General features: G+C 46.6%; 1 protein-coding gene across 1 annotated transcript; it reads right to left on the reverse strand.

Annotated features, from left to right (window-relative positions):
• Positions 1-10,013: 10,013 nt before the first annotated feature.
• Rab19 (RAB19, member RAS oncogene family) lies at positions 10,014-20,072 on the reverse strand. The gene is made up of 4 exons (XM_057784904.1): positions 20,017-20,072; positions 16,516-16,728; positions 13,263-13,446; positions 10,014-10,673 (listed from the first exon to the last, which is right to left on the reverse strand). The coding sequence occupies exons 2-4, from the start codon at positions 16,714-16,716 to the stop codon at positions 10,405-10,407; spliced, it is 654 nt and encodes a 217-aa protein (XP_057640887.1). The 5' UTR covers positions 16,717-16,728; positions 20,017-20,072; the 3' UTR covers positions 10,014-10,404.
• Between the last annotated feature and the right edge of the window lie 588 nt (positions 20,073-20,660).

Here is a 20,660-nt window from a genome sequence, read left to right on the forward strand (position 1 = left end):
TAGGCACAACTGACATCCAATTAACTTTCGAGGCAAGGCCTCCTTGTCCCGGAGGTGCTACTCCTTCAACTCTTAAGTGTCCAAACCAAATTTTCTTTTAATTTTTAGATGTATTTATTGTATGTGTGTGAAGTTTTTTGGCCTGAATATCCATATATATGTCTGGTACCTGCAGAGGTCAGAAGATGGTGGGGGTATTGGATCCCTTGGAAGTGGAGTTAAAGGTGGGTTGCTGGGACTTGATCCCAGTACTCTGCAAGAAAATAACAGCCACGGGACACCTCATTTTGTTTGAGAACGGATCTCACTGGAGTTCATGTAGGCTGGAGTACCCTTAGCAGAGTACTGCCTTGCTCTGTCTCGCAAGTAAAGGTGGGTGCCACCATGGCTAATTGTTATTTAAAATGGAGTTGCTAGGAATCGAGCCTGGGTACATGGAAGAGTGGCCAAGTGCTTTTACCCACTGAGCCATCTCTCCAGCTCCATTGTCTCTCTCTCTCTCTCTCTCTCTGTCTCTCTCTTTTTTTCGAGATAGGGTTTCTCTGTAGTTTTGGAGCCTGTCCTGGAACTAGCTCTTGTAGACCAGGCTGGTCTCGAACTCACAGAGATCCGCCTGCTTCTGCCTCCCGAGTGCTGGGATTAAAGGCGTGCGCCACCACTGCCCAGCTCTCCAGCTCCATTGTACCTCAACATTATTTTCCAGCACACAGCCAATGTCTCTAGCCCACCTTCACATACCCCATTTTTTTTAAAGGCTAAAGTACAGGGATGGAGAGATGCCTCAGTGGTTAGCACGTTATTGCCTTTGGCTCCCAGCTCCCATGGTGGGCAGGTTATAACTGCCTGTACCTGCAGCTCCAGGGGATCCAGGCCTATGGACAGCTGTACTCTGTACACTAACCCACATCAGGGGGGCTGGAGGTCCCGAGTTCAATTCCCAGCCCCCACATGGTGGCTCTCAACCATCTGTAATCTGGTGCCCTCTTCTGACCTACAGGCAGGCAGAACACTGTACGTAAGTAAACCTTTAAAAAAATTCAATCTCCAGTACCATAAAAGAAAATGCTTAGTGAAAAGGCAAGAAGACTCTAGCAAAGGTCTGGAGGTATGGGGGAGGCTTGATGATGGAGGAATGGAACATTTTAACCATTGCTGCTCTTCAGCTTCTCATTCTTGCGGCCTTAGACTAAGTAACTAGTTAAATTTATAAGCATGAATGTTGGGACATTTGGTCACACTGAACCACGAGTTTGCATTTGTTGCCCTGCTGCCCGGCCGCTTAGACCCAAAGTAATGACACAGAAACCATATTTAAATCACTGCTTGGCCAATCACTTAAGTGTATTGCTAGCTAGCTCTTCCGTCTAGTATTAACCCGTTTCCAGTATTTTATATTTTACCATGAAGTTTATGGTCTACTGGCAAGGTTCTGACATCTGTCTCCGGTGGGGCTAACATGGCTTCTCCTCAACTCCGCCTCCTTTCTCCCAGCATTCTGCTTAGTTTTCCCCCCAGCTAGGTTCTGCTCTGTACTATCAGGCCAAGCCAGTTTTCTTTACTAATTAACCAATCGTGTTCACAGCGTACAGAGGGGAATCCCATATCAGCTGAGTTAGCAACTAGTTCCAGAAAGTAATCATAGAGCCTCAGGGCACCTGGGCACTGGAAGGAACGGGAGCCATTGGAATGACTTTTTTTGTTTTGGTGAGCAGAAGGGCGCTCTCTGGGAGACACCAGCAAGGAGAGAAGCTTAGCTAGTTGCTACTTGCTACTCAACCTCTGAGCTAACAGGTTTTCACCCCAGCCTTTGAATTTTAAGTCTTATTTATAAATAGGGATATAAGTTAGAGCTACCTTTAGCAGGCAGAGCACCTGCCCTGCGGAAACAAAATTTCCACCCGGGTGTGGCCTGCGCACCTGTGCCGCTGCCAGAGAAGCTGGCTGGTAACTGCGGAGTTGGAATTGTTGGCTGAAATAGCAGTAGATTAAGGTGCAGCCACTGTATTGAAGTTAAACAGCACTTGTACGTAGTACGCCTGTGTAAATAAGACAGCATTCACACACAAATCATGTAGCTTCAGTCAGAAACCAAGGTCCTTATCTGACTAAGTCCCCCTTTTCCATGGCAGTAAGTTTTGTGGAAAGTGGTTATGCCCCCACCCTCACTCATGAAGAGAATGCGCAATTGGGACATGGAACTATGGGAACAAAAGCTAGATTCGATAGTTGCCAAGGTTACAGAATGAAGTCTTGTCTCAAAGTGAAAACCTGTAGCAAAAAAGAAACAAGATTGGAGAAATGAGTCCACCATTAAGAGAACTTGTTCTCCAGAAAACCTGGATTCAGTTCTAATCACCTCCATGGTGGCTCTTCACCATCCCTAACTAGTTTTTGGAAATCAAACACCCTCTTATCTTGTCAAGCCCAAGGCACACAGACCTACATACATGTAGGCAAAACACTTTGACATGACAGTTCTGTATTCTGGGCAGATGCTAAGCAAATGGGTCAAAGTCAGTGTGGTATCCAACCTGCTTTGAGAAATTAGAATGTCTGTTGACCTTCAAATATCTGGAGACTATCCAGGGTTTTTTTGTTTGTTTCTTTTTGGGTTTTTTTTTTGGGGGGGGGAGTTGTTTTTGTGGGGTTTTTTGTTTTGTTGGTTTTGGTTTTTCGAGACAGGGAATCTGTCCTGGAACTAGCTCTTGTAGACCTGGCTGGCCTCGAACTCACAGAGATTTATCTGCCTGCCTCTGCCTCTCGAGTGCTAGGGTTTTGTTACTGTTACCTCTCTCTCTCTCTCTCTCTCTCTCTCTCTCTCTCTCTCTCTCTCTCTCTCACACACACACACACACACACACGCACACACACGCACACACACACAAGGTTTCACTGTGTAGCTCTGGCACTAGCAGATTTGCCTGCCTCTGCCTCCCAAGTGCTGGGATTGAAGGTGCGCATCACCACACCTCATGGTCTGGCCAGCTTAGCTGGAGTGTGCATCTGTCTTCAGCTTTATGCTTGGGTTGCCTAGACTACAGATGCTCACTCAGTTCGTCCTCTGTTACAAAGCACAGGTAATGGGAATTTCTGGATCAAAGGTAATTTCTCCTTTTATTAGTCTCTACAAGGGCTGGAGGGATGATTCAGTGGTTGGGAGCACTGGCTGTTCTTCCAGAGGACCCAGGTTCAATTCTCAACACCCACATGGCAGCTAACAACTGTCTAGAATACCAATTCCAGGGCATCTAACACCCTCACACAGACATACATTCAGGCAAAACAACAAAGCACAGAAAAAAATCATTTATGAAAAACTCTACAAATGGTAAATGGGAAAGTCACAGCCATGGGAGAGAGTTCTGCTCTAGCCATTCCTCCATGTAAATGTTGACTTTTTTTTGTAGACCAGGCTGGTCTCGAACTCACAGAGATCCGCCTGCCTCTGCCTCCCGAGTGCTGGGATTAAAGGCGTGCGCCACCACCGCCCGGCCAAATGTTGACTTTTTAAAGACTACTCATTTTTTTTTTTTTTTTTTTATTGAATTTGTGTGTGTGTGCATGCGTGCTTGTACAAGGGAGTCTGTTCTCTCCTGGGGACTGAACTCAGGTCATCAGTCATGGTAGGTGAGCTGTGTCACCAGCTTAAATATTGGTTCTTGAGACTGTTTAGTGTCTAGTCCCCTGGTGGGGGACAAGATCAAGTTCTCAGGTGTGAGGAACTGCATCTTCTTCACTATTACCCTTACAGAATAATCTTTATTCACAGTTCACACAGCATAGCTTCACCAGCCCAACGAACCGTATTGGGTGGTATTTTGACAGGCCACTCACCATTGTCAAAGCCAAGATTTCTCAAGGTAGGCACTGATGCCCCTCCCTCTCGCATGTTCTGCTGGCCACCATCATTAGGAAACTGGAAACCCCACTTGCTACGCCACAGCCGCCTCAGGGACAATTTATGAGCTATGAAGTATTAACAAGTATTTCCTCATGTATTTTATGCTCTGGACAAATAAGTAAAGAAGCATTTTATATCTTTATTTTTTCAAAACACCCCTTTGGGATCTGATTTCATATAATTCTCTGGTTGCTAGCTATACAATATTGTGGGTGTGTGAAAATGTCTATAATTCTATTCTACACAGCCTGTCCAGTGCTGAGTCAGGGTCAAGTCCACTGGAAATGGTTTACAAGGCAGTCAGAAACCTAACAAGCTTTGCGAAAGCTTGCCTCACTCTTTGTAGCAGGCAAGACTTTTGTGCATATAATCCACAAAAACCCTCCAGTCTATACAGTTCAAGTGTTGAGAATTTCAACAGTAGCCCAAAGTTTAATAAGAAGTTGCCGGTATTCACATAGATTCTTCTCACACATGTAACCTGTAGGGAGGACTGTCTGAATCTAGATCACCCCCCAAAGTGTACTAGAATTTGAGAATTTCAGTGCCGGTGGGTACTGTAGAGCAAGAATTGGTGCGTGTCCACAGGGTGGCATTGCAGTCGTCCGGTGGTGAGTACTTCCTGCCAAGGTCCAAATTATTTGGTTGTTTTTTGTTTTTGTCTTTCTGTCTGTCTTTTGTGAAACAAGGGCTCACTCACTATTTAGTGCTAGCTGGCTGGCTGGCTGGCTGGCTTCACAGTAAAACTCAACTGTGTAGACTATTTGATCTGGAACCCGCAGAGATCCACCTGCCTCTGCCTTCAGAGTGCTGGGATTGAGTGCTGCTGGACACGGTGTCACAAGCCTTTAAACCCATCATGACCGGGTGGATCTCTGCATTTAATTAAGTCCAGTCTGGTCTTGTCTGGTGAGTTCCAGGACAGAGAGGGGTGGATACACAGTGAGACCCTGTCTCAAACAAAATAAATAAACAAAGCAAGGCCTGCAGTGTCTATCTTTTGTTTTGTTTTGTTTTGAGAATCCTATCTGTAGAGGAACTAGCTCTGTAGTTCAGGCTGGCCTTGAACTCACAGGTCAGCCTACCTCTGCCTCCCAAGTACTGGGATTTAAGGTGTGCGCCATGACTGCCTGGCAGTGCTTGTCTTTTGAAGTCAGGTTTCACTGTGTTTTTCCAGCTGGCCTTGAATTTGCGATCCTCCTACCTTAGATACCCACGTGCAAGAGCTGTGTAGACAGAGTCTGCCCCCCCCCACCGCCTCCCAGATCCAAAATAATCACACAGAAACTATATTAATTACAATATTGTTTGACCAACTTAAGTATATTTTTACTTAGCTCTTACATATTAAGTTAACCCATTTTTTTTTTATTATTCTGTGTATTACCATGAAGCTGTGGTTTACTGACAAGGTTTGCGGCATCTGCCTCCTTTGGTGGCTCCGTGGCCTCTCTCTGACTCCGCCTTCTTTCCTGCCTCTCTCTGCTTGGAATTTCTGCCTTACTCTATTCTGCCCTGCCATAGGCCCAAAGCAGCTTCTTTATTAACCAGTGGTAACAAAGCACATTCACAGCATGCAGATCCCACCACTGCTGGGTTTAGAAATGTGGATGGTGGTGACACATGCCCTTATCCCAGCACTTGAGAGACAGAAGTAGGTGGATCTCTGTGAGTTCGAGGCCAACTTCATCTACAGAGTGAGTTCCAGGACAGCCAGGGCTGTACAGAGAAACCCTGTCAGAGAAAAAGAGAAAGAAGGAAATTTCAACACTAGCTGTCAAGCTTTTGTTTTTAATGGTTTGATTTCTTGACAGTGTCTCTTGTATCCCCGGTTGTCCCTCTAACTTGCTATATAGGTGACGATGACCTTGAACTTTTAACTGTCCTGCTTCTGTTTTCCAAGTGCTAGGATGATAGGTGTGTACTACCACATTTGGTACTGAAGCTTGAAGCCCAGGATTGGTGCATATTAGGCAAGCACTCTATCAACTAAGCTATGTCTCCAGCTCTTGGGGATGCATTGTGAGCGTATGTACATGCCATTGTGTGCAAGTGTGTGTGTTTATATGTACACACCATTTTGTGTGTACATGCCATTGTATGCATGTGGAAGCCAGAGGAAACTTACAGGAGTTGGTTCTCCCTCTGCACCATGTGAGTCCTGCGGCTCAAACTCAGGTTGTTGGTCTTGGCCATAAGAACCTCCCAACACTCTGGGCCATCTCTCTGGTCTGTGATTGTTTTAAACATTGCTGAGTGGTCTGAAGTTCTTTGTGAGTCTGTAACCTCTCCTGTCTCCCTGTGGGCAATGAGTCTTATGGCTTTGGTTTTCCCGACTGAACAGATCATTTACTCACAGCCATGAGGCAACCTAAGGTGGTACCTGGGCTTCTGATAGTTTGTTCTCTCTTCATTTTTAACCCCCAAAGATTGCCACTATTCTTGTGAATTTGGCTATGAAGTTACAGTTATTTATAAATACACATCTAAGCTAGTCACAGCAGAATATATTTGAAGTCCCTGCTACTCAGGATGTTGATAGAGAGCAAGAGTATTCCTTGAACTCAGGAATATTTTTTTTTTTTTGAGGTAGGGTCTCTCTGTGTAGCTCTGGTTGTCCTAGGCCTCACTATGCAGACCAGGCTGGCCTGGAACTCACAGAGATCTATCTGCTTCTGCCTCCCAAGCGCTGTGATTAAAGACATGCTATGGCTAGATTTTAATTTTTTATCTTATGATGGAGGTGGTTCTTGTATTTTATCTGTTGCTTTCATTGGTTAACTAATAAAGAAAACTGCCTTAGCCCATTTGATAGGCCAAACCTTAGGTGGGTGGAGTGAACAGAAGAGAATGCTGGGGGAAAGAAGCTGAGTCAGAGAGTCGCCATGATTCTCCCACTCCAGACAGACGCAGGTTAAGATCCTCTCTGGTAAGCCAGCTCGTGGGGCTACACAGAATATTAGAAATGGGTTAGATCAATATGTAAGAGCTAGCCAATAAGAGGCTGGAACTAATGGGCCAGGCAGTGATTAAAAGAATACAGTTTCCGTGTAATTATTTCGGGGCATAAGCTAGCCATGTGGGCGGCTGGGTGCCGGGGACGCAGCCCCGCCGCTCATATTACAACAATCTTATTTTATTTATTATTATTTGTATGTGTGTGTTTGACTTTTTTCAAGACGGGGTTTCTCTTTGTAACAGCCTTGGCTGTCCTGGAACTTGCTTTGTAGACAAGGCTGGTCTTGAACTCACTGAGATCCTCCTGCCTCTGCCTCCTGACCTGACCTCATGTCACAGCAATTACCTGGCACTTCTTCAGAATGTTTGACACTAATTGCCTAGCCTTTACGCCTGACTTTTAGCAGACTGCTCCCTTTGTCCGTCTACATTACTGTAATGAGATACTCGAGGCTTGGTAACTTATAAAGAAAAGTGGTTTATTTAGCTCATGGGTTAAGTCACAGTGCTGGTCCTGGTGAGAGGCCTGTTTGCTGTATGACATCACAACGGCATACAGTTGTTGGAGAGGGAGAGAGCTCATGGTGGGTCAGAAACAGGGAGAGGAACCAAATTTGCAGTTTTTGTTACAGCTCTGTCTGGAGAGAACTAAGTTGAGCCTTCGTTGTTGACACTATTGGTGGGAAGGAGGAACTGGATCCTTTAGGGGGTATGCCTAGTACAAGGAAGTTAAGTCATCAGTGCATGGCTTGAAAGGGGTCTTGGGACTGACTCTAAGCCCTCCCTTGCATTTTGTTTCCCAGCCTCCAACACACAGCCTCCCCCCTGCTGTGCCACCACAGGCCCTCTGTGAACTGAAATCTGAAATCTCTGAACCTGAGCCCAAATTAGCTTCTCCTTGGGCACTTTCTCGGTGGCTGGAGGCTCATGAGTACCCAGAATCCAAGGGAATGCCCCTAGCAATTTACGTTTTAGGAAGATGTGAGCCCAAAGGACAACTCAGGGAGTAGTGGCACTTGGCACCAAACCGGACAATCTGAGTTCAATTTTTGACACCCACGAGTAGGAGAGAACTGATTCCACGAATATGCCATAACACTTGCGTGTACGTGTGTACACATGCGCACACACACACACACACACACACACGTAAAAACAATCCATAGGACGCTTGAGTGAGAGGGTGTAAGGTGTCTCCTGATTAAACAGGCAGGAGCTGCGCGAGACAGACTCTTCGTTGCTCTCTCTGTCCTGCCATGGTGGATTCACGTGTGGACCTGTTATGAAAGTCAGAATCTAAGTTCCATCCTGTCTCCCTCTGTTGGCTAAGGTCAAGCTCCTACTCCTATCTGATGTCCTCAGGAGAAACAGAAGGACAATATAAGACTGGCCTTAGGGAAGTCGGACTAAGAGGGAAGAACAGAGATGGCCTGAAGGACTGGCCTCCTGCAGGATGTGTACTGCCTCCATCTTAGTACAGCCGCTGGGGTGCTAGAAAAAGTGCAGGGAAAGGGGGGGACCGAGCCACGGCAGGGCGAGAGGGTGTGGAGAGGATGCTTCAGCTAGTGGCAGCTTCCCTTCTGCACCAGAGTTGGTAAACCAGGGGCCTGTTGACTCCCCAGGGGTCTCACCCAACTTCTGTCACTCTCAGAGGTGCAGCTGAGTATCTGCTGCCCTCTGGGGCTCAGACTCTTAAAGCTAAGGACCCCCTTCTGTGCCGGGTGTGACCCCATAGCACCCCTTCCTTGTCTCCTTTACGTTTCCATAGGCTTTTGGTGTGGGTTGGTTTCTGGTGTTGGGACTGAACCCAGGGTTCAGACTTGAACTCTGTCACTATCTGTCCTCAGCCCTTTGAGTTAGGGTCTTGATAAATTGCCCAGGCTGGCCTTGAACTTGTTCTGTAGCCAAGGTAAATCTTAAGGAGGACATCAGATCTATGGGAGCAAGAGTTACAGGCGGTTGTGAGCTGCCCAACACAGGCACCAGGATCCAAGCTCGAATCCTGGCAAGAGCTGGACCTGATAATTACTGAGCCATCTCTTCAGCCCTGGTCTCGAACTTTTGATCCTCCTGTATTACAGGCCTGTACCACCAAACCCTACCGTATAATATTATTATAAGACAGGGTCTCAGGCAGATCTAGAGTGGCCTCAAATTCAGTAATGCAACCAGAAGGACCTTCAGCTTCTGATTTCCAGTCTCTACTTCCCAGGAGCTGAAACTGAAGTCTTCACTGCCATCCCGGCCCTTCTTCACATTTGTATCAGTTTAATTTCCGTTGTCTTATTGTTTATTTATTCATTTACTTTTGCAGTGCTGGGGATTGAAGCTGGGACACTATACATGCTCACCAAATGCTCGACACGTAGCTCCACTCAAACCTCTGTTTGTGGCTCAGAAGGGGCAGCTAGTCCACCACAAGAAGGCGTCAGCTGCACTTCGGCCACACCCTATAGGAAGTGACACAATGCTGGTTTGCAGAGAATCCATAGAATAACTAGAATTTTTTTTTTTTTTTTTACTTTTTGAGACAGGGTTTCTCTATGTAGCCCTGGCTGTCCTGGAACTTGCTTTATAGACCAGGCTGGCCTCAAACTCACAGAGATCCACTTGCCTCTGCCTCCTGAGTGCTGTGATTAAAGGCGTGTGCCATCACCGCCCAGTGACAAGTTAATTTCAATACAGAACTGACTTCTGTGTGGTAGGTAATTTGATGTTTTAGGAACTCATGGTAAGCATCTCTTCCATCCACTATGGTCAAACAGATCATCAGGGGTAGAGCCAGTTCCATTTGCCTCCTGCCTGGTTCTTGACCATTTGGCAAGATGGGTGATGGCATTTCTGGCTTTTAGCCACCAACTTTGACTCTCTGGGAAGACCTGACTGTGACTGTCAAGAAACACTGACTTTTTCCTTCCTTCCTTCCTTCCTTCCTTCCTTCCTTCCTTCCTTCCTTCCTTCCTTCCTTCCTTCCTCCCTCCCTCCTTCCCTCCTTCCCTCCCTCCCTCTCTCCTTCCTTCCTTCATTTCTTTTTGTTTCTCAAGACAAAGTTTCTCTGTGGTTTTGGAGCCTGTCCTGGAATTAGCTCTTTGTAGACCAGGCTGGTCTTGAACTCACAGAGATCCACCTGCCTCTGCCTCCCAAGTGCTGGGATTAAAGGCGTGCGCCACCAGTCTGGCAACTCTGGTTTTTCATTACAGGCCTTCCCCCACCTGTTTCCAAATCTAGAATGTTCCAATATCTCTCTCCATATCCCTGCTCTTTCCTTGCCATCACTACTGTCTTTGTACAACAGAGAAGAAAACTCCACTATAAAACATTTGGGGTGTTGGGGAGACAGAACCAGGATGGGGAAAGTCCATCCTAAACCTCTTCCGCCAGGTCCTGAAGTTCTCATTTCTCAAGGAGTCCTTAAGGACATCGGCATCCCTTGTCCTCAGAGTCTGTGCGCCCATCCAGGCCAGGAGTAAGGCTCCGCCTGCGGTTCTGCCTGGAGACACCGGTGTCTGTGTACCCTGGCTTCTGTTCTGGCTTCCCACACGCATTCAGCAAGTACAGCGGGTGTTCTCGCTGGGGCCCTGGGCCACAAAAATTGGGCTGGAATCCTGGGAGAGACCTTGCTGGGCGCTCTCCCCATACAGGTGCAGGCTGTTGCGGGCGATTAACTCTTTGGCCATGAGGACGAAGACTTCGTCTATGTTCCTGGACTCCTTAGCGGATGTCTCCAAGACAGCCAGGAGGCCGTACTTCTCAGCCAGTGTGCAGGCGTCCTCAAACAGGACGTGCCGCTTCTCCCACAGGTCCGATTTGTTTCCTACAGAGGAGATGTGGAAAGATAACTGATAACACAACCTGTCTATTAAATGAACTTTCTCCCTCCCTCCTTTCCTCTCTTCCCTTCTGTCTTTCTTGTTTATTTGCTTATTTGTTTGTTTTTCAAGACTGGGTGTACCAGAACTCACACTGTAGACCAGGCTGACCTCAAACTTACAGAGTCCACCTGCCTCTGCCCCCCGCCCCCAGGCTGGCATTAAAGGTGTGCACTACCACCGCTTGGCCTGTCTTTGTATTTTTTTAAGACTTATTTATTATGTATACAGGGTTCTTCTTGCTTGTATGCCTTCAGGCCAGAAGAGGGCACCAAGTGGTTGTGAGCCACCATGTGGTTGCTGGGAATTGAACTCAGGACCTCTGGAAGAGCAGCCAGTGCTCTTAAACACTGAGCCATCTCTCCAGCCCCGTCCAGCCCTATTTTTTTAAATTAAAAAAAATTACATTTATATGCTGGACAGTGGTGGCACATGCCTTTAATCCCAGCATTTAGAGAGGCTAGCAGACCTCTGTGAATTCAAGTCCAGCCTGGTCTACAGAGTGAGTTCCAGGGCAGCCAAAGTTACACAGAGAAACCCTGTTTCGAAAACCAAACCAAAACAAAACAAAAAAAGTACATTTCTGCCGGGCGGTGGTGGCGCATGCCTTTAATCCCAGCACTCGGGAGGCAGAGGCAGGCGGATCTCTGTGGGTTCAAGGCCAGCCTGGTCTACAAGAGCTAGTTTCAGGACTGGAACCAAAAAACTACAGAGAAACCCTGTCTCGAAAATCAAAATAAATAAAAAAAAGTACATTTCTGTCGTGTTGGGAGTGTGGGACACTCACATGCCCCAGCACATATGTGGAGGTCAGAAGACAACTTAAGAGTTGTTTCTCTTGGGGAATTGAACTTGGGTCTTAAGGCTTGGTGGCATGTGCCTTTTCCACTTAGCCATCTTGCCCACCCCTCTGCATTCTTTGTGACAGGTCCTCTTGTAGCCCAGGCTAGCCTGAACCTGGCGGCATAGTCACAGTCCAGAGATGGTGGCCCAGGCCCTGCTGAGGCTCTTATAGAACATCAAATGTACCAGAATCTGGCAAATTCTGAACTCCGAAATTCTTGTCCCTAGCATTCCATGCCCAGCCCCTTCCTTTGATTGACAGCTTAAAAAGAAGAAAAATTCCAGCTGGGTGGTGGTGGTGCACACCTTTGCCTTTAATCCCTGCACCCGGGCGGCAGAGGCAGGTGGATCTCTGTGAGTTCGAGGCCAGCCTGGACTAAAAGAGCAAGTTCCAGGACAGGCTCCAAAGCTACAGAGAAACCCTGTCTCGAAAAAATAAAATAAAATAAAAACTAAGAACCTTATAAGGCAGACATCAGTGTAACCTACCATAAGAACTTGCCTCCTCAAGCGCTTTCCCTTTTTTCTTTTTTTTGAGATAAGGTCTCTGTGGACTTTGAACTCACTGACTCAGATAGACAGTCTGGCCAATGAATTTCATGGTTCTCCCTGTTTCTGTTTCTCAGTACTGGGATCACAGATGTGGGTGATAGCCCCTGACTTTGACCGGGGAACTTAGGATCTGAAATCATGTCCTCAAGATCTTATAGCACGCACTTCCCTGACTGAACCGTCTCTCTAGGCCCCCGCACTCTCAATTTAACTCATCATCATCCAGAGACCTGGGATTACATGACCAACTTCCAGTGAACTTTAAAGTTATTTTTTAAAAAGTTTCTCTTAGGAATTTCCACACCCATAAGCAGCCATTCATTGGCCAGTTGACATTTGTTTGAGGGGATTTGGGGCTTTTTTGTTTGTTTGTTTGTTTGTTTCTACACAGGGTTTCCATGTGTAACCCTTGCTGTTCTGGAACACCAGGCAGGTCTTGCATTCAGAGACCACCTGCCTCTGCCTCCCGAGTGTTGGATTAAAGGTGTGCGCCACCACTGCCTGGTAGATTTGGGGCCTATTAAACCTCAAGCTCTTCTGTATTTTCTGTGTGATTGACACAACCCAGGTGCCTACAGATCACTGACAAGTGTTTCATAGAGTTTACTCTGCTCATCCCCATGGTGAGAAGTCCTGGGGTGGGGGTGTGCAAGCTGTACCCTTTTTTTGTTTGTTTGTTTTGTTTTTGTTTTTTGAGGCAGGGTTTCTCTGTAGCTTTGGAGCCTGTCCTGAAACACGCTTTAGATCAGGCTGGCCTCGAACTAATGGAGATCCACCTTCCTCTGCCTTCCAAGTGCGAGGGTTAAAGGCCTGCGCCACCACCGCCCGGCCTGTAATCAGTCCAATGTTTATCTCTCACTTTGTGCTTTATTGTTCACATGGCATTGAGTTAATTATCGCCAGGAAAGTTTTCACCGAATGGTACTGTGCTTAAATATGCCTAAAATAAACTACCTGGGGTCAGACTCCTGAAGTTTGAACCCTCACCAGCCTTTTTGCCTCCTGAGGATCATGATTTTGCTGGCTGTGGTGACCTCACTCTCTGAGTTTCAGCATTTTATGGTGCACTACCGAGGAAAGCAAGCTGAGCGTGGGTAGAGGAGGGGCAAGCAAAGCTGACCGCCTGGGCAACACCCTACCGATCAGCATGATGACCAAGTTAGCGGCGCCGTATTTTTCTATCTCGCGAATCCAGTGAGGGACAGACTCGAATGTGGATCGCCGCGTGAGGTCGTAGGCAATGATGGCAGCGTGGGCACTCCGGTAGTAGCTTTGGGTGATGGTGCGGAAGCGCTCCTGGCCTGCTGTGTCCCACACCTGCATCTGCAGGACGGAAGAGATAACAGGAGGGATAGCAACACGGACAGTCCTTCATTTAAGTCACCTTACAAATAGTTTCCTGCTGGCTGGCAAGATGCTCAGTGGGTAAAGGCGCTGCTGCCAAGCCTGACGACCTGAGTTCAGTCTCTGGGGCCCACATGGCGGAAGGAAAGGGCTAACTCTGGCGGGTTGTCCTCCACTTTCACATACACACAGTGGCAGGCATGCCCACACAACAAATGAATAATATACATTTTAAAAGAACGAATAAATTCCCATGTCTTACTTCAATGTATTCAGATTCAGTAGGGCCAGGCGGGGTCAAAATGTGCTCTCTGGTTTAGGGATCACCCTGAGGGGCTCTCCCACTGATGGGAGGATTATTTATTCCTGGGTCTTTCCTTTTGACTTTTGACCTCAGACATCCCTTGGCCTAGATTTTTGGGTTCATATTATTTCGAGTTCACACATTGGGAGGAATCCTGGCAAAGGGGATGGTATAGGCTGAACTACACTGGTTTTTAAGGACCACTCAGAATTTTTGCATCCAGTAACATCCTTATCACAGTACTCTCCAGAATATCATCCCAAGCATGGACCACATCAGCACCAATTTATACACCTTTCAATAGTGTCTACGCTTTTTTTTTTTTTTTTTGGTTTTTTCAAGACAGGGTTTCTCTGTAGTTTTGGTGCCTGTCCCGGAACTAGCTCTAGTAGACCAGGCTGGCCTCGAACTCCCAGAGATCCACCTGCCTCTGCCTCCCAAGTGCTGGGATTAAAGGCGTGTGCCTCCACCGCCCAGCTAGTGTCTACGTTTTTAAAATCATTGTGTGTGTGTGTGTATGTGCATGCGCCTGCGTGTGTGGGTGCCTGCAAATATGACAGTCAGCAAGGAAATGACCTAGGTGAGGTACAAATGAAACTTGGTTCAGTCTGACTTAGTCAGCCAGTGCAGGGACAAATTTCTAGAGTCTGACACTAGGTTGTTTATTTTAGCCATGTTTAAGCACAGCACAATTTTGGAAAAATGTTTCTTTTTTTTTTTTTTTTTTTTTTTTGGTTTTTGGAGACAGGGTTTCTCTGTGGCTTTGGAGCCTATCCTGGAACTAGCTCTGTAGACCAGGCTGGTCTCGAACTCACAGAGATCCACCTGCCTCTGCCTCCCGAGTGCTGGGATTAAAGGCGTGCGCCACCATCGCCTGGCTGGAAAAATGTTTCTGATGTCAATGAACTGAGTCCTTTGGGTATAACAAGGCTTAAGACATGATTACATGAGACTTTACAAAGTACAAATGGCTTCTTCCATAAAGATGGGCTCTGTTGAACTGTGTTCACGATTTAGGGTCTAGGGAGAATGACTGAGATGAACATAATGCCTGTGGGAGCTAGGAGTGGTCTGGCCTAAGACATCAGAGAATTTGCCAGGTGGCGGTGGTAGCACACACCTTTAATTCCAGCACTTGGGGAGCAGAGGCAGGCAAATCTCCTGGTTTGAGGCCAGCCTGGTCTACAGAGTGAGTTCTAGGACAGCAAAGGACTAACTACAAAGAAGAGCCTATCTTTTAAGTCGCTTAGGCTGTTGTATAAAGTACAAGTGATGTCATTCATAAAGAATGGCTTTAATTAACTTAGAAATGATGCTCAAGCCGGGCGGTGGTGGTGCACGCCTTTAATCCCAGCACTCGGGAGGCAGAGGCAAGCGGATCTCTGTGAGTTCGAGGCCAGCCTGGTCTACAAGAGCTAGTTCCAGGACAGGCTCCAAAACCACAGAGAAACCCTTTCTCAAAAAACCAAAAAAAAAAAAAAAAAAAAAAACAAGAAGTGATGCTCAAGACTTAGGGGGAAAGTTCTGGGATAAACAAAATATGAATTCTGGGGGATATGGGTGAAGCTGGCTCTACAGAGAGCAAAGGCTCACCAGTTTGCAAACGGTAAACGTCTCTTTCCCTGAAGAGATAAGCCTACAAGCTGAACTTTTCCTGCTCTACAGTGCTTATCTGTGTGCACGAGGACCTGTTACTCTCTACACGTGTGTAGGTCAGGGCAGAGTCTCTCCTACCAAGTAGGGCCCAGGGAAGGAAATCAGGTCATCAGACTTGGGGGTAAGCAGTCATGCTGGCTCTGACTGTATTCTTACAAAATTTATGAAGCAAGTTTTGTCTGATCTGTGGCCACTTTTTTTTTTTTTTGGTTATTTTTCGAGACAGGGTTTCTCTGTGGCTTTGGAGCCTGTCCTGGAACTAGCTCTGTAGACCAGGCTGGTCTCGAACTCACAGAGATCCGCCTGCCTCTGCTTCCCGAGTGCTGGGATTAAAGGCGTGCGCCACCATCGCCCGGCCTGTGGCCACTTTTTATATTTGTTCATTGGTCTTTTGTCTGTTTATTTTTGAGACAGGGTCTCACCGTATAGCTCTGGCTGGCCTTGAACTCACAGAGATCCAATTGCTTCTGCCTCCCATGGACAAGGATTAAAAGCATGCACTACCTAATTTATTTTATTTTACTTTATTAAAGATTCATTTACTTACTATGTGTACAGTGTTCTGCCTGCACACCAGGAGAGGGCACCAGATCTCATTAGAGATGGTTGTGAGCCACCATGTGCTTTCTGGGAATTGAACTCAGGACCTCTGGAAGAACAGTTCTTAACCTCTGAGCCATCTCCCCAGTCCCCAACTCTGTTTATTATTGAGGGTCCTTACTATCTATGTAGCTCAGCCTGACTTGGTACTCAAAATGTGGCCCAGGTGGCCTCAGTCATCTTGCCTTTGCCTTATGCTGGGATTATAGGTGTGTACCATCACATAGTTGCTGGTGCTTTTCTTAGACATTTATCAAAATTCTTGCTACATCAAAGAAGATAGTCTTTTCTCATATTGCAAATATTTCCAATTTGTCTTTCCTCTTTTGACTGCTTATCATACTTTTGGTTTGTAGAAATTATGACCTTTAGGTAGATTTAGCAATATCCTCTTTCATGGCTTCTTAAACTTTATGTTAAGTGTTCACACCTTACTTAAAATGGGGGTTCTGGCTGAAACAATGGAGCTACCCCAGTGTCCCTCTGACCTTCACTTTCTTGCCGTCTATCTCGAGGGAGCGCACGGTGAAGTCCACCCCAATGGTATTCTGCTGTGACTCAGTGTAGACTCCAGATTTGAAATGCTGCACCACACACGTCTTCCCCACATTGGAATCGCCAATGAGGATGACCTTGAACAAATAATCCACGTTCTCATCTGTTGCTCTGGCTGAGCTGGCGAACTGCATGGCTCTGGCTTCCTAGAGCAGACCCAGGGAGGAAAGACAGCATTCAGTTCCTGCACCGGGGATCCAGCAGAAGACAAGCTGGGGTAGCTGTGGCTTTCACAGTACAAACATTGCCATGGGCGAAGGATGCCAATGTCTGTTCAGGTGTAGGGAGTTGCCCCACAAGCCCACACCCCAGGTATATGTGGTCACAGCTTCGGGAAGGCCCTCACACTGATAAGACCATTCTTTTTTTTTTTTTTTAATTATTTATTTATCATGCATACAATATCCTGTCTGTGTGTATGTCTGCAGGCCAGAAGAGGGCACCAGACCTCATTACAGATGGTTGTGAGCCACCATGTGGTTGCTGGGAATTGAACTCAGGACCTTTGGAAGAGCAGGCAATGCTCTTAACCACTGAGCCATCTCGCCAGCCCTGATAAGGCCATTCTTTGATGGGAAAAGAGTGTAGTCAGCTTTACCAAGTTAGAGACCTGAGGAAACCCCAGTTCTGCAGATGAGGTACTCAAAGAGCAGGATAGTGGAGGGAATGCCTACAGGAGTAGCTCCCTGGACGTCAGTCAGGTGGAAGCCGTGCCCGCAGCCACTAGAAGCCTGGCTGCCCATCAACTCATGACAACTGATAAGATTTGCCTGGGAAGCCAGTTTAAGGAAGATTCACAGGTCTGTGAGCACACAGAAGAGGCCAGAGGTATTGGGTCCCCTGAAACTGGAGTGATAGGCAGTTGGGAGCTCGAAGTGGATGTTGGTGCTTTTAACCTTGGAATCATTTTGCCAGCACCCACATGGCCTTTTTACTCTGGGTAGCACTCCATTTTTCTCAAACAGGAAATTAGAATTTGGAGGATATTCAAAACTAAAACTTTAGTGAGAATGATATGGCAGGGCGGCGTGTGGGGGCACACAATTTTAATCCCAGTGCTCAGGAAGCAGAGGTAGGTAGATCTCTGTGTTCAAGGCCAGCCTGGTCTACATAGCAAGGTCCAGGATAGCTAAGGTTATATAGTAAAACTTGGGGGTGGGGTAGGGGAGAACTCTATGGGAAATTTTAGTATGGAAAAGAAAATAACTTAAAGGTTTCTAATGTTGGTATTTGCCAAACTTAATGATTATCAGAATTAGCTGGAGGAGATAGTTAAAAATACATATTATTAGAACTTATGTCAGATTCACTACCTACCTACCTACCTACCTACCTACCTATCTCTTTATATACATACATATACATATATATTTAATTTATGGGGCTGGAGAGGTGACTCAGTAGTTAAGAGCATTGGCTGATCTTCCAGAGGACCCAGGTTTGGTTTCTTTTCTTTTCTTTCTTTCTTTTTTTTTTTAATATTTATTTATTATGTATACAATATTCTGTCTGTATGTATGCCTGCAGGCCAGAAGAGGGCACCAGACCCCATTACAGATGGTTGTGAGCCACCATGTATGTGGTTGCTGGGAATTGAACTCAGGACCTTTGGAAAAGCAGGCAGTGCTCTTAACCTCTGAGCCATCTCTCCAGCTCTGAGTTTTGTTTTTTTTTTTTTTTTTTTTGCTTTTTCGAGACAGGGTTTCTCTGTGGTTTTGGAACCTGTCCTGGAACTAGCTCTTGTAGACCAGGCTGGTCTCGAACTCACAGAGATCCGCCTGCCTCTGCCTCCCAAGTGCTGGGATTAAAGGCGTGCGCCACCACCGCCCGGCTCCCAGGTTTGGTTTCTGGCACCCACGTGATACCTCACAACCAGCTGAGACTCCAGTTTCAGGGGATCCAATGCTGTCTTCTGTCCTTTATGGGTACTGCATGCATGTGGAACAGAGATATATACGCAGACAGATCATCCATACACATAAGATAATAACAGATGACATTTAAAAACATTTATTTTTATTTTATGTGTTTACATTAAAAAAAAAAAAAAAAAAGGAAAGCCAGACATGGTGACGTACATGTGCTTGTGAGCCTGTCTCTGGGGAGGTGGATCCAAAGGATCCCTGGGGCTCACTGCTCAGCCAATCTCGTCCACTCAGTGAACTCCAGGCAAATGATGGGCCTGTTTCCAAAACCAAAGTGGATGGTGCTGAGGATGATACATGAGGTTGACTTCCAGCTGCCACATGATGTGCACACACATGAACACACACAAAAATTAATACAACAGCCAGGCGATGGCGGTACACGCCTTTAATCCCAGCCCTCGGGAGGCAGAGGCAGGCGGATCTCTGTGAGTTCGAGACCAGCCTGGTCTACAGAGCTAGTTCCAAGACAGGAACCAAAGCCACAGAGAAACCCTGTCTCGAAAAACCAAAAAACAAAACAAAACAAAAAAAACCCAAACAAACAAACAAACAAAAAAACTGATACGCATGTACCTGTTCCCCAGGTGACGCTGATGAGATCTGAGAACCATTGGTCACTGCATCAATTACCTGGAACTACATTCCCACTTTCAACATCTCTGTTTCAACAGTCACCAGACTTAAATATCTTTGATCTCAAGGAACTCAATTTCTCCTGAAAACGAGCGTGAACCGTGCAGCTCTTCATTCCAGGAGCTGAAACCTAGCTCCCTGGGATTTCTATCTGTCAGTCTCTGGCTCCCCTTGCTCCCTAACATGCTGAGTTCCTAGGCCACATGACAACTCAGCAGACATGTGCAGCAGCAAGAGTATGCCCGGAAGGACAGGTACTTAGGCATTTAAATCATCACACATTTGGTGAGGTCTGCTTACCAAATATCTCACGAGATCAAATACCCAAAATACTTTGATGATTGAATTTGAGGTTCAGCAAACTGCTCTTATCATAAGACACCCTCATTTCTCCTTGATTTGTTCTTTGGTTTTCACTGATGCCTTCGGAAAGCTCATGCCTACAGTGATGAACAAATAAAAACGCACCCAAATGCTCGTGTCTATTTTGGCAGACAAATAAAAACACACACAAATATCTAGTCTATGCTTTGGTAGAAACCAAAGGTTTTATAGAGGTAAGGTGTGGTCTAGGGCCCCTAGGTGCCCCTGAGATCACATAGAAGGAACAATCCTCTAGAGAAGAGATACAATCAAACCACTTTTTTACTCTTCTGCGTCTTTTCAACTAAAGAAAACCATTCTACTTCCGGCATCTTACCATTGTAACTTGAGCTGAAACATTGTTTCCAAGTCCCCATTCTCTTCCTCCCCATCAAAGTGCCCGGGATTCCACAAAAGCTCCCTACAAGCCCTGCACCGAGAAACTGGCGGCTCCTCCCAGACACCATTCCACATCCCCGCAACCTTCACCTGCGTCCACCTGTTGCTTACCTGTCCCCTCTCTCACCTTGCTGGCTGGCAAGCAGGTTGTGTTTGCTTTTTCTCCTCGTTACCTTTGCAGCCCTCGGTGCCCTTCTTCCTCCTACCTTGCCGTGAGGTGGAAACTGTAGTTCCGGCCCCTGGCGTCAGGTTTGGTGGCTGGAGAAAGCGAAAGGGAAACAAGGGCAATCCCTCCCACCTGCAAGGAACCCGAAGCTCTGGCTAGGTGCTGGCTAGTACACACAGCTAGCTTCTCTGCCAGAATTCATCAGACCAGGAGAAAACCCAGAGAGGAACTGCCTTTCCCGCAAGTGACTCCTGTTAAGCTACCCTGTTCCTCTTTTGCTCTGCGTCCTTCATCCTCCATCCCGCCCGCTGCACTTGCTTGTTTGGCTGGGCAGGGAGGCTGATAACCGAGATGACATCGAGTTAAAGGAGGAAATTGATCTGGGCCTTGAGAAGTCACTGAAAGAAAGCAGGTGCTCGTGCAACAAGGGTCCATAAGATGTCTCATGTCTCAGTCGGTAAGGGTACCTGCTGACAAGCTTGAAGACCTGAATTCTACCCCCAGGGCAAGTTGTTCTCTGACCACGCTTACGTGCGTGAACACGTGCACACGGGCAAAATAAGTGAATGTAAAATAAAAGACAAAATAA

The sequence above is a fragment of the Chionomys nivalis genome, chromosome 1 (assembly GCF_950005125.1).
Source record: "Chionomys nivalis chromosome 1, mChiNiv1.1, whole genome shotgun sequence".
Classification (NCBI taxonomy): domain Eukaryota; kingdom Metazoa; phylum Chordata; class Mammalia; order Rodentia; family Cricetidae; genus Chionomys; species Chionomys nivalis.